At 44.9% G+C, this 13970-nt stretch overlaps 1 protein-coding gene across 12 annotated transcripts in view; it reads right to left on the bottom strand.

The window, feature by feature from the left end:
* Plekha5 (pleckstrin homology domain containing A5) overlaps positions 1–13970 on the bottom strand; it is a 152784-nt gene that overhangs the window by 31232 nt on the left and 107582 nt on the right. For all 12 annotated transcript variants that reach the window (XM_051173414.1, XM_051173418.1, XM_051173415.1 and 9 more), the window contains one exon: positions 13720–13803. In XM_051173414.1, the coding sequence (XP_051029371.1) occupies positions 13720–13803 (84 nt within the window). The remainder of the gene's footprint in view (positions 1–13719; positions 13804–13970) is intronic.

Raw genomic sequence — 13970 nt, 5'->3', positions numbered from 1 at the left:
AGCACCATCTTTATCCAGTTCCTTCCTAGACAGCCTGGTGTACATAAAACACTTTCAAACACAGTATTGCCAGCCAAACCTTTAATCCCAGAATCCAGGAGGCAGAGGGACAGGGATATCTGAGTTCAAGGGCAGCCTGGCTTAATGAGTTCCAGGGCAGCATGGGCTACATAGTAAGATCTTGTCTCAAAACAAGTAAACAGAAAAAAAAAAAAAAACAAGATAAAACAAAAACATAAAAAAACCCAACCAACCAAACAAAAAATCCCATAAAACTTCCAGCCGAAAACCCACCAACAAGAGGAAGCAACCATGCTTACAGGACGTCGGGCATTTGCTGGCATGGTCTCTCAGAGCTGTTCATTAGGGGAGTAACTTCATTAGCAGTCACCATCTTGTAAAACCAGAGTACAAGGCATGTGTCATGTAAAATGACTGCCAAATTCAGAATTCAAAAATTTTGATGCAGGAGCCAGAGACGCAGCTTCCAGAGGATCTGGGCTTCAAGCTGTCTGTTGCAGGGGATCTGATGCCCTCTTCTGGCCTCCTCAGGCACTAGGCACCCATGTGATACAACACACACCCACACACACACACACACACACACACACGCACGCACGCACACACACCCACGCACACACACACATGCACGCACGCACGCACGCGCACACACACACACACACACACCCACACACACCAAGTATAAACTAAAATCAAGCACTATCTGGACACTTGTCTACTACTGAACTTTAGCTGCTTTTCATTTGGTCTAGGTCGATTCCCGGGAGGCCACCTATGGAGAATTTGTAACTTGTGGTGGTCCCAGTCAGGCTTGGTGGCCCGTGAGGACAGTATAATCCCAGTCCTGGAGAAAGCAGGACCTGGTCCCCAGATAAACTGCAGAGAAGGCTGTGGGGGAAGCCCTGGCCTCTGAGGTGCGGACTGAGCTGGGCCCGGAGATGAAAGGGAGGAAGGAGCTGCTCCTAACAAACGGTCCTCTGACTTTCACACATGCGCTGTGGAGGGTTATGCTCACATACATTAAAGGGTAAGATGCCACGTCCGTTTTCTTAAAGTAGAGCTGCTTAACTTTAAATATTCAGTATTTAATTTGCAAATGAAAGATGCTTCCAGTCATTAAACATACTTTAAACATTTTGAAAAACGGGCCCACAGCAGGCCTCCTCTCTCAGCTTCACATGGTCGTGCCTCCTGACCACAAGCACACTTCAAAGCCACCGGCACCTGGGCCTTTCCAGCAGGTGCAAGCCCACAAGCTTCCTTTGATCAGGTGCTTTTCACGTTTGAGTCAGGGTCTACATTCATTTTTCATGTTGAGTTAATTCTTTCCTCTTCGCTATGATTTAAAAAATATCCCAACAGGCCATTGCCCAGAGAACTGGAGGGTGCAGAAGTGGAAGGAGCTGATGCTGTTGAACAGAGCCAGAAACATTTAGACCATGGATAAATAATAATCGGAAGCAATGGATAGAAACATGTGACTTCCTTTGCAGATCTGCAGGTTACCAAGGTTCCCAAGTCAGAGCCGGCCACTCCCTGTCCCCGACACATTGTGAATTGTGTGAGAAGGGGACGGGGTGGGGAATCCCCTGATGGCTATATAGGAATGGTAATACAGAACCAACAGCCCTGCTGTGTTACAACTATGGGAGAGGTCCCACTGTCAGGACAGAAGCTAGATAATCACCACCCACAGCAACCACATGTACTATCACTGGGGTAGGAGGGGTTTGGAGGGCTGGGCTTAAAAGCAAAAAGTTTTAGCAATCCTTCTCCCTGAAATCCATTAGTAATGCCTTCAGAGTGAATCCACCGAAACCTAGTAACTCTTGCTAAGTGTACTGCAGACCTCCAAGTATCTATCAACCACGAGTGATGTAAACAAAAGCTTTAGGAAGATGACACACTTAATATCCAAAGGCAAGTGTTCAGCAAAGCCATGCTAAGGGTACCACAGCACCTTGGGGAGCATGGATGAAGTGTGGTTTCCCAAACGAACAGAAACAAAGGGTAAAAAACGCTGATGTCATGAGGAAGTCTGAGGACACACAAGGCCGTCACTGAGGGGATTTGCAGATGACAATGCAGTGTCATTCACTGTCCAAGACCTTACTTGTTGGTACAGTTGTGGTCTTAGCGCCGAGTTCTCAATCATTGTGTGAACCATGGTGATAATAGGTTCATTTTCTTTCATCTATTTCAAATCAGGAGGAGCATACAGCAAACATCAGTTTACAGCACAGGTAGATTGGAAAGACGACACTGTAAATATATCCTCTACTTTAGTATCTTCCTAACAGGGCAGTGGCTTCCATTTCACCCCATGGCTGCACAGACTTAATGTACACCAACAATTTCAAGCAAGCACCTAAAGCTATAAAATATACCAAAGCTTATAAAAGAAACCTCATTGACTGCTACAGAGCTACAATCAAATCTTACTTTAAACAATACAGCCAATTAACAGCTACTTTTACCTACGTTAGATGGCAAAGCATTAAATATAAAAAGACAACTTAAACTTCCTAGAGAGTGAAAATCTGTGAATTCAGAAGGAGAAAAAGGACATTGTCTAATTTTATTCAGTAATAAAACTTAAACGAACTGCAGTTCTCTACAAGGCTAGTCAGAAAAATATTAGTACTCTAAGGACATTAAAATTTTATAGTACCCAACATTTTTACCACTTAGATAACATGTTTTATTAAAATTAATTAGTCTTGATAGGCATTTTATACCCTTTTGGATTTTCTCACAGTATAATGATTATATATATGTTTATATAAAAACATTCAAAGACATTTAAAATAAAACTTATTCTGCAAGGACTTTGCAAGTCTCCTTAGTTCCTACCAATGTAGGCTGAAAGCATAACTCATAATTCCAGCTACATTCTACTTCATTTCAGGCTTCTAGAAAAGTTCAGTTTCATGCAACTTTGTATGTAGTTAGCTACAAAGACAAGCATCCCGATATGGCTAACAAAATTTTCAGTGTTTCTAAGCAGACAGGTCTGGTGTTTATCACTGCAGTTAATTTCTGTGATTCTCCCAGGGTTTAATGAGTGCACACGACTGTCCTGTCATTAAAAACCTCACCGAGTGCTACCTTGCAGCCAGGTTTTACTTTCATCAGTGTAGCCAATTAACGCCTGCCTGTTAGGATGGACGATAAGGCATTGCAATGCACAGCATAATTAAACTTTTGAACCAAAGGCTATTTAGAGTAGTGTCCCTCACCCTTGAACACTTGAACCAGCGGACACAACACCCAGGCAACTCTCCTGTGTGACCCGAGGAGTTCCATGCAGATACGTAATCCAGCCATCGTGCAGTCTGCTCTAAAATGCCCTTGGACAGGATGACTCACACCCTCCTTGGGATCCTATTTACTCTTTGCTTTTAGAGTTTTTGCCAGACATGAAAGCTACAGATGAGAAGTTCACTTTAACTTCACTTTTGGGGATGTTGGGCCTGTGCTACAGAGCTGAGAACATCTTTTTTTCTTTTTAATTAATTGTATGTATGTGGGTATTTAGTCTGCATGTATGTCTGTGCAGGATGTGCATGCAGAATTCAGAAGGTTTAGATCCCCTGAACTGGAGTTAGAGACAGTTGTGAGCTGCCATGTTGGGTGCTGGGAACTGAACCAGGGTTCTCTGGAAGAACTATGAACCACCGAGCCATCTCTCCAGTCTCCGCCTTTCCGCATCTTATTAGTTTATCTTTGTTTTAATGTGGGAACCACCCTGTAGTGAGATATTCACTCTGTTGGCACCTGGGAGAACTAGGTCCGGAGGGGACCCCTGAGAACTCTCTCCCTTCCTGAATGGAGACAGAGAGCATCCGGAGGCATCCTTGGGACGGGAACCTGCTGGCGTTCATCTGTCTCTGTTGTAAGTTACTTCTCCCCGAATAAACATCTATTCAGCCCATCTGTTTTTTTCCGATCCTTATTATTCCACGATACCACGCAGCCCTTCGCACCCAGTCTCAGCCCCAGAGCACTGGAGAATGGAGCCAATTTCCTGTCTGGTTCACCTGGGTCATTCCCCAGTGAACTTGTGTAACTTCTCCAGCCTTTGTTCATTCCTCAAAGTTAAATGTGATGAGGCCCAGAACTTAGGCTTGTCATTCCCTCTTCTCAGATAATCTTCATGTACAGTGTGAAGATCCGTCTCTGCCTAAGGCACCTTCTGATTGGTTTAATAAAGAGTTAGGCAGGAAAGAAGAGGCAGATTTCCAGGGAGAGAGAGAAACTCTGGGAGGAGAGGCAGAGATGCCAGCGATGGAGCAAGTTAGACATTCAGCATGAAGGAGTGGTATAAAACAGGGTAATGAAAGTTACAAGAGCTGGCTGGGAACAAGTCTAGGCTAAGGGACAGCTTTCATAATTAATAAGTGTCCATGTCATTATTTGGGGCTTGGTGATCCGAGACAGTCCAACAAGAAAGACCTGCTACAACTTCCAAAGTAAGCCCGCCCACATCAAGGAGCCTCACACTGCAAGCTCTGCTCTCTGACAGAAGCTTGAGAGAACGCGGTGACAGTAACAAGCAGAGAGCAGAGACGAACTCAGTTGAGAAAAATGTGAGGGAAAGAAGTGACTTTTGTGGCTAAGGTAAGACAGGTCAAGTAGTTATCATCAGCAAGGGTCAGATCCATCAGCAACAATAACTATAATCAGGTAGGCACAGGGCAGGTCAAGTTAAGTGGTCAGAGCACTGACAAGTGGGTATCAACTCCACACGCAGAGTTCTAAACCCACCCAATGTCTAGTTAGTCTTCTTAGAAATTCTGCCATCACGATGTCCTATGCCACTCAAGGACTTTCTGGGATTCAACTCCTAGGCTCAAGTACGTTGGAGATGGGGAGGGGCTGGAGGGAGGGAGTGAGAGAGGGGCAGAGGGAGGGTGGGGGAGGGGGAGAGAGGGAGGAGGAAGAGGACAGAGAACCCCATAAAACAAACAAACACCAACAAAAACGGATTGCCGGGAGGAGGAGGCAACAAGGTCAAAGTCAGGCTGTGTGGGACCATATCTCAACCAGAAAAGAAGAAAGGAGATGGAGAAGAAAAAAACCCAAACAAACAAACAACCCAACCAACCAAACAACAACAACAGAACCAAGAGTAGGCACACAGGGATGGAGAGATGGCTCAGCAAGTTCAAGTCAGGGGTCCGCAGGACCCACAGGGAGATAGGGAGCAGTGGCTCTGGTGACACACACACTGTTCCTCTCTTAGGAGTGCACGCACAATACACAAAATCTTTAAAGGAGTGAAGACGATTGATATTCCTGGGGGCTGCGGAGATGGCTCAGAACTTAAGAGAATTAACTGCTCTTCCAGAGGTCCTGAGTTCAATTCCCAGCAACCACAACCATCTATATATAACGGGAACTGATGTCCTCCTCTGGCAGGTGGGCAAACATACAGACAGAACATTGTATACATAATAAACCATCTTTAAAAAAAGTTTTGGGCTGGAGAGATGGCTCAGAGGTTACAGCACTGGCTTCTTTCCCAGAGGTCCTGAGTTCAATTCCCAGCAACCACACGGTGGCTCACAACCATCTGTAATGAGATCTGGTGCCCTCTTCTGGCCTGCAGGAGAATGCTATACACATAATAAATCTTTAAAAAAAAAAAAAAAGACATCAATTCTCTGGGTCATTAAGACTAATTTGGGCTGGGTGGTGGTGACGCACACCTCTAATTCCAGCACTTAGGAGGCAGAGACAGGTGGAGCTCTGTGAGTTCAAGGGTAGCCTGGTCTACAAAGTGAGTTCTAGGACAGACTCCAAAGCTATAGAGAAACCCTGTCTCAAAAAAACCAACCAACCAACCACAGACTAGTTTGGGCCGGGAGGTGGCACACACCTCTAATCCCAAAAGACAGGCAGAGGCAAGAGGATCTCTGAGTTCCAGGCCAGCCTGGTCTACAGGGCTATATGGAAAAACCCTGTCATGCACACATACACACACAAAACAAAACAAAAAACAAAAACAAAAAAACCCAAAAGATGACTTGAGGAGGAGGAATGCACAAACATCCCCCGGGACTTCACTGGGCAGGCAGCAATGAGCAATCTCCTTACTGGTCTCACTGGTCTGCGTGGGCTTTCCCATTGTTGTTTCTTGAAAGGACAAAGGGCTCACGGTGATGAGGAAAGTCCGCAGTACCCAACCATGGGATCGGGAACATCACCCAAAGTCACCTGCACTCACAGAGCACGGTTCATAAAGAGGCACCGTCATAAAATTTAAATGTTTCCATTCAACATTTTCAAGACAGAAGGTTGAGTTTACTCTTAGGTTAGGGGGCTGGAGGAACAGCTCAGTGCTCAAGAGCATGTACAGCTTTTGCCGAGGACCTGGGTTTGGTTCCCAGCAACCTTCTTGTGGTAGCTCACAACCATCTAAAACTCCAGTTTCCGGGATGTGATGCCCCCTTCGGATCTCCTTGGGCACCAGACACAAATGTGGCACACCTACCCACACGCAGGTGAAACACACAAAATAAAAATCTAAAAGGAAGTTTTAAAAAAGCCGTGCTGAATGAAAGCGACTTTCTTGCCTCCTCCTGAGTATCTAAGTGCCCCTCTGGAAAAGGTGCAGTAAACAGGTAGGCTTCAGTGACTGACTTCAGCCCCCGGCCCTCTCCCATGCTGCTTCTTGTCCTGTTGGAACTCCACTCCTAGTATACCATCTTATGTCGTTATCATCTCCCTGAAAGTCAGCAGGAAAATCCCAGGGAAAGAACAAACCGTCTAAATGCCATCTCTCCATTGTTTTTACTAACGGGGAAGTTGGAATGGAAAGGGGCGGGGTCAGGAGAACTAGACGGTAAAGCACCAACTGGAGAGGGAAGGGAGTGGGTATGATTAAAATACAACACACACACACACACACACACACACACACACACACACACACACACACACACGGAATTCTCAAAAGAGTAAATAAAAACATTGTCAAAAATACAGATGTCAAGTAGTTTGATGGCTCTTTAAGCAATCTGTGATAGTGTACTTCAGGATAAAGCAGAACGCAGAGGGAAGGCCCACCACAGAATCGCACAGCTAGTATTCTTTATTTACGTCTTGGTTTTGTGAGCCAGGGTCTAAGTCTGTAGTCCAGCAGGGCTACTCAGTGAGGAGTATCCCCGAGCAATCCTGGCACTTGGCCAGGTGTGCGCCACCATAGCCAGCGCTGCTGTGGCCTTTGAACCATTTCTCCAGTCACCCGTCCTTAGAGGTGACGATGAGAAGGCACGCTCTGGGGCTCAGGCTACTGAGACCAGGAGGCAGGATCTTCAGACTGGGGGTTTAACATTCTAGTCCTGCTCTCTGGCAAGGCGGCTGGTGCTGTCCTCATCTGCTGAAGCCTGCCCGTGGCGGCAGACATGAATTCACCTCTGAGACAGCTCAGGGGATTTTCAGGTCTACTCTTCATGAATAATGTTAGAAATTAACGGAACGGAAACGATTTCCTTTGGGTGGCTGTGGCACCCGTAGGTGGTTAGAGAAAGGCTGTGTGGATTGCTCCTGTGAGTGGGAAGCAGCAGGGGCCCAGGGGGAGTCCGCCAATGAGGTGTGCACTTTACAGAGCCTCTTCCTCTTATCCACTTCTAATTTGTGGTTCTATAAAACTGACAAGTCAACCCATAGATCCCAGACACCCAAAATTGCCTGCAAAAACACCAGACCTGGTCAGCTGAAACAGGTTCAGTTAGGAACAAGACAGACAGCTGCAAAGGCTTGTGCTGAATGAGAAACTCTACTAAAATTGTCAGACTCAATTTTACACACTGTATAGTGAAGTACAATTCGTAATGCAGTTCAAATTTTTCATTTCAGTGCACTGGGAGGCATGATTGTTAAATGTATCTAGGGAGAGATTTTCTTTTGGCAACCTTTTGTGAGTGGGTATGTATGTGTCTAAGTTAGGGGTCAACCAAGTTGTTTCTCAGGGGCATCCACGTTGGCCTTTTCTCTTTCTTCCTTTCCCTTCCTTCCTTCCTTCCTTCCTTCCTTCCTTCCTTCCTTCCTTCCTTCCTTCCTTCCTTCCTTCCTTTTGAGATCCCCATGACCTGAGGCTTGCTGGTTTGGCTAGGGTGGCCGGCCAGACTGCTCCAGCGATTGCCTGTCTCCACCACAATCGTACTGGGATTACAAGTGTGTCCCACTATGCTGGGCTCTGGGGATGGACAACAAACACTTTACCAGCTGAGCCATCTGCCCAGCCCCAAGGTAACCTGAAGGTTATACACATTTAGATAAAGGTGAGTTTCTGTTCATAAAGGTTTCATATTAAACTGTTATCTAAAAATAGCCACATGCTCATTATCAGAAGTAGCTACATTTAAATGCAAAGTTATCACACAAAAATCCATTTCTATTATTATTCTTATTGTAAAATTTAAAAATGGAAATGTAACTGTTTCAGAATTCGAGAAAAATGCAAATTACTTGAAAACTCTTTTGACAGAAACTACAAGTGACCAGTTTTTCACCATGTAACAACGGTGACCGCTAGTATGGCATAACTGCATGCCTAACACAAGCCTGAGAGCATCTCAGGGACCGCGGCTGATGCAGCACACCCGGGTCTGCGGTATCCCCAGAGTCCTGTCTCTGTAGCTGCCATGGGCTTTACTGAGATTACTAATCACAGCAAACCATCAGGCTTACTTCCAAAGGTTCTCGCTGACTATTTTTTTAAGGCTAATTTTTATAGTACCCCACAGGTTTTCAGAATAATCTGTGGTCAGGTAAGTTTTTCTGAGGCAGGGTCAATCTTGATCTTCCTGCCTCTGGACGGCTGCACCAGGGGCGTGTGTTACCATGCTGGCTGCTCTAGCTTACAGAAGGGCAGCGTTTACTTCCCGTAGACCCCAGAAGCTTTCCAGGACGTGAGGTGAGCATCTTTATTATACTGCTGTCAGTGTACATCTCAGAGCCACGACTGAGTTTCATCAGCCCAGGCTTCTGCAGCGAAGGTCTGAACTTGGGCAATAAAACGCTGACTCCTGAAGCCTTCCAACAGGTAAAATCACACAGAAGTTAATGGGAAGTATCTAACTCACATACTAAGAAAGTATGCTTTTTAAAGTGAAAATGACTGGATGTGTCTGCACAGGGTTATCCCGGCATAATGTCTTTTTAAAACAGAGTTTATAAAGCTGCATTTACAATTTCCTTTCAAAGATGTAAGCATCTACCTTAGAACCATTTCCGTAGGGACTTATTTGATAAAGCACCCAAATCTACACACTTTAGGACAAGTAAGGCTTAATTTGTATTAGAGATTTTACTCATTAGCAGAAATTTTGCCTGATATGATACTAAGGCCCACTAAATAGACACTCAAAGTGCCCAAGACACTAAAATCGGAGACAATCCTGGTTTACCGACACTTTTCGCGTTTCAAGGTGTGTTTTCCTTTTTAAGCTAGGGTCTGGCTGTAGCCCATAAAAACAGGCACGAGTCTCCATGCCTTTCACTTGTGATCATTTGGCACTGAAGCCATGGCGAGAAGCTTAGGTCACTGGGAAATGGGCTCTGTGCGCCAGGCAAAGGCCAAATTGTGTGTGTGTGTGTGGGGGGGGAGACACCATCAGGCAACTAAAGGCGGCCTCCAGCACATTCCACGAGCCATGAAACACTCCTTAGGGAATCTGGCACACTATTGCTTTCCTCCTCAACTGCCAATAGGACATCTGCAGGGCTCACTACTTCACTGGTTGCTGTCAAGCTCAGATACAGCCCAGAACCTGAGCATTTTCATTGGATATAAGGATATGGGGATGTGGCTCTCAATCTTAGGTGACTCAGTGCATTCTCCACTGACCCTTACAAATGCCTGTTGCCTTCTGGTCAGTGCTCTTTACTGTCACTTGTAGAAGTCATGCTATTAATTAAAGTGATTGAAATACCTAAATAGCCATAAAAACGGTAGTGTAATTCGTAAGTTCTAATTGGTGTCATAGTAAGAAAATTCTACAAGCCCCACCTGGTGATCCAAATATATGGTGTTCCTTTGAAGATGATGTGAAAGGATTTCATTCTAGTAGCCATCAATCAAGGAAATAGGGACAGAGAGCAAATCGTCAAAAGGTCAATTGGTAATAAAAACAGCGTAGCATCACAGTACACAACTTTCACGAACATGCTGCCAGTGGACAGATGACACAGTGCAGAACTGTAGGAAATCGCTTGCAATGGTTTAGCAGACAGAAGCATCCCATGCCCGGCCTTTGCTGCGGTAGCCCTCCCTTCTCACACAGACAAACTGAGGCCATTAACCCTTTGAGAGATTTCAGACTAGCCTCCAACTTCCAGACCCTTCTGTGCCACATCCCGAGCGCTGGGATCCCCCGTGGGAGCTGAGAAATGTTACGTGTCCGCCCTGCCCCCCTCCCCAGAAGTACCTGCTTTATCAGATGTGCAAGTAAAACTACTCAACAGCAGGGCCGCCCTGAGACCTCAGGGCGGCTCCCTCCTTGCTCCTCCCAACTAGCCGGGTCACAGGTTACGAAGAAATACATCCTCGCTGTTCTTTCTCAATTGCACATCCACGTAAACAAGCTGAATTCTCAAAGGGTCAATAGGAGGCTGCAATGTCCCCGAGCGATGACGCTACAGGCTCATGCTTGACACCAAGGACACAGTGCATGGATGAGTGATGATGCCAGACACACGTGTCCACAGCTGACCTTTGGGCTGTGGGGCTCCAGTTTCAGCTGTATGAGCTGTGCTAAGGTGTGCTCCCGGACACTACCCAGTTCCGCTTGCTGCCGCCTGAGCTTTATTAGCAGCAGCGTAAGCTCCTCTGGCTGAAGGAGTACAATTTAAGAATCCAAACAGTGGAAAACAGATTAATTGTTGTCTTAAGTGACAGCTATTAAACCAAGATTTCTTGGCAAGTTTCCTCTTACGGTTGGCATCATAGCGCCTAGGCCCTATGATGAGAGGTCCTACATATATGCATAGACATCTAGAGAGACAGAAGGGATAGTGTTACTTTACAGCAAAACAACAGGGTAGTCAGGCATTTTTCTCAGAACTCACTCACGGAGGAATTTCAATGGCAAGCATAAAAAGCACAAACCCACCATAAAGCTTTGCACAGGGAACTGTTAACTTGCTCATTACAGATGTCATCAGGATGGTAAAACTACAACCAAGTCTCTTCCAGCAACGCAACAATGCTGGCCCATCCAAAACCATTGCAAAGAACAAGTAAGCACAAGAGTTACATTTCAAAAATGTAAAACTTGGGTTTTATTTTCAGTGTGTGAGCCAGCAGAGCTTCCACGGCACTTCTGCGATTAAAATGTCAATTCTATTTTTTAGTGGGAAAATAAGGAAAACCAATATTGTTATGAGTGTACCCTAGCTTCAGCAGCTGCACAGACACTCTGGAAACAGGAGATTCTGGTTGCCCTGTTAATAATCCTGAGGAGGAAAGCTGTCAACAAACAGCAGAGGAGGCCCTCAGCCTCCGAGGGGGTGGGATGCTGCTGAGTATCACCTTCTGACAGGCACAGTGTCCCAGGAGTAACCTGGCTCCTCAGATGGAGTGGACACAACGGCTTTTGTAGTTAGCAGTCGACAGTGTCCAGGGTTCATGTGACATCAAACTACATTAAGTGGGTAAAAAAAGGCCCAGCCATCTTTGCTCCGAAGCCAAAAAGGCATCTTGTGACTTTGGAGTGACTTGGGTGGCTACATGACTCTGGGGCAGGCTGTATCTCCTGATCATCATGTCCAGCTCTTAAGGTCTTGCCAAGGAGATGTGGGCAGGTAAAGGATTGCTACACTCTCTTTTTTCTTTTTCGTAGAATGGAATATTCTAAACCTCAGGTTGATTTCTGACAGAAAATCCAAATTAGTTTGTGTATGGACGACAATGACAGCATTTTCCAAAGGACAGGGGGTTTAGTCTCTTTTTGAGGCCAAGTAAAGAGCATGACTGGCTGGAAAAGGGTAGGGGCGATGGTAAATAAACGAGATGCTGAACATCCACTAGAGGGAGCAAAGTGGAAGAGAAATACCACAGGGCCGGCAGTTACTGTGACCACTGAGGCTCTGTCACATCCACAATCTAGTATAAATAGTTCCAGGGTTTTTTGTTTGTTTGTTTTGAGACAGGAATTCTCTGTGTAGCCCTGGCTGCCCTGTGTGCAGGGATTAAAGGTGTGCACCACCACCGCCAGAACCTAGTTCTTGGCATTTTAATAAAATACATTCACAATTCTAGTAAACAAACGGCAACCACTTTAAATCCAGGGACTATTCCCTTATATCTAAATGTGTAAGATGAAGCAAATCATTTGTAAAAAAGAGACGAGCTTGTTTTTGATTACTGTAGGAAGAGAATTTGAAATGATAAAGGACAATCCTACAGGTGTTCAAATCACAAGAGAACAAACTATCTACTGACAATAAAGTCACCCCAGAGAAAGGCTCCAAGGGCCGGGAGACTGTTAGAGCAAGACCTTGCCTAAAAACAAAAGCAACAACAAAACAACAAAAGCCAAGCTGGAGCAAAGAGAAAGTCAGCTGATATTAAATCCTCAATTTACATGGTACAAAATATACTTGCTGTGTCTTTTCGTTTGTTTTTTCCCTCCTGCATCCCAGGCTGGCCACCAACTCCACAACTCTTCTGAAATGCTGGTACTAAAGGCAAGAGCCAGCATGGACAATTCTAACCACTGTACAGTCTTTCTTTGTATGAATCCATAAATCAGTGTATTTTTTACTCTAAAGTAACTAATGTATATTAAATTTCACAGAAAAGCCCAGTATGACAGTATATTCACATAATTCCAATACTGAGCAAGAAGATAAGTCCCAGGCTGGCTCTCGACATACATCAAGATTTGTCCTCAGAATAAAAGTCATAGGAAAAAGGTTTCAGATGTCTGTTGTGTGGCCAGACAGATGCTCGTTGGGCTTGTCTTACTAATTATCACTCCAAAGTCCATACTGAGTGTATGTGTAGGGAGAGGCTCTCAAGATTCCTAATGCTGACACCCTTTAATACAGTTCCTCATGTTGTAGCGACCCCCCCAACCATAAAATTATTTTTGTTGCTACTTCAGAACTGTAATCTTGCTACTGTTATAAATCATAATGTGAATATCGGACATGCATGCTATCCAATAAGAGACTGCAAAGGGGTCGATACCCACAGGTTGAGAACCACTGGGGTAGGGGTGGCTGGGCTTGAATCCAGATCTTGCATATCTTATGCAAGCATTCACTTACTCAGCTACTTGGGTTTTTAAGAAACAAACAAAGAAAGGAAAAAAAAAAAAACAAAACAAAAACAACAACTATGCAGTCTCTGTATGCTAGGCCTCAACTCCCAGGCATCCTCTGGGTACCACCAGGCCTGCCTTTAATTTTGAAGATAAAGGGGATAATAAATCAAAAACCCAGAGTTAAATAGTAAACTGTAAACTTTCTCCTTTATTTGGGCATTTAGGGAAAGGCAGGCAGGCAGAAAGGCATCAACATGGCTACGAGTCTACATTCTTCTCTGTCGAATATTTGTCACAAAAGCTGTGCTGTTTTCTTCTGTAGGCGATGTCTGAAAATTCACACTTAGAAGCCATGTCAGCTTCATGCCTTTCTGGGCAGCAAATAAAGTAGGCATATGATAAGCAAACTTATCACACTCACCGTTCTGCCTTGGAGGCTCTGAGGACTAACAGCCGGTATAGCTAAGCCAGCTGGCATTGACCGCCTGTCAGGTACATAGGCATGCTAGGAAACAAAGATAAGACAGAATTTGGTGGGCAACTATTTTCAGTGTTACTGATGACTAATCTTAAATTTACATTAGAAAATAACAATTAAAATTGTCATTAGTGTTTGTGAGAGACATACCAACATTCCTTACTGGTCAGATGCTAACGAAAAGAGTAATTCTA

The sequence above is a fragment of the Phodopus roborovskii genome, unplaced genomic scaffold, assembly GCF_943737965.1.
Source record: "Phodopus roborovskii unplaced genomic scaffold, PHOROB, whole genome shotgun sequence".
NCBI classification, from domain to species: Eukaryota; Metazoa; Chordata; class Mammalia; order Rodentia; family Cricetidae; genus Phodopus; species Phodopus roborovskii.
The sequence above is the reverse complement of the archived record's forward strand: the minus strand, read 5'-3'. Positions and strand labels throughout refer to the sequence as shown.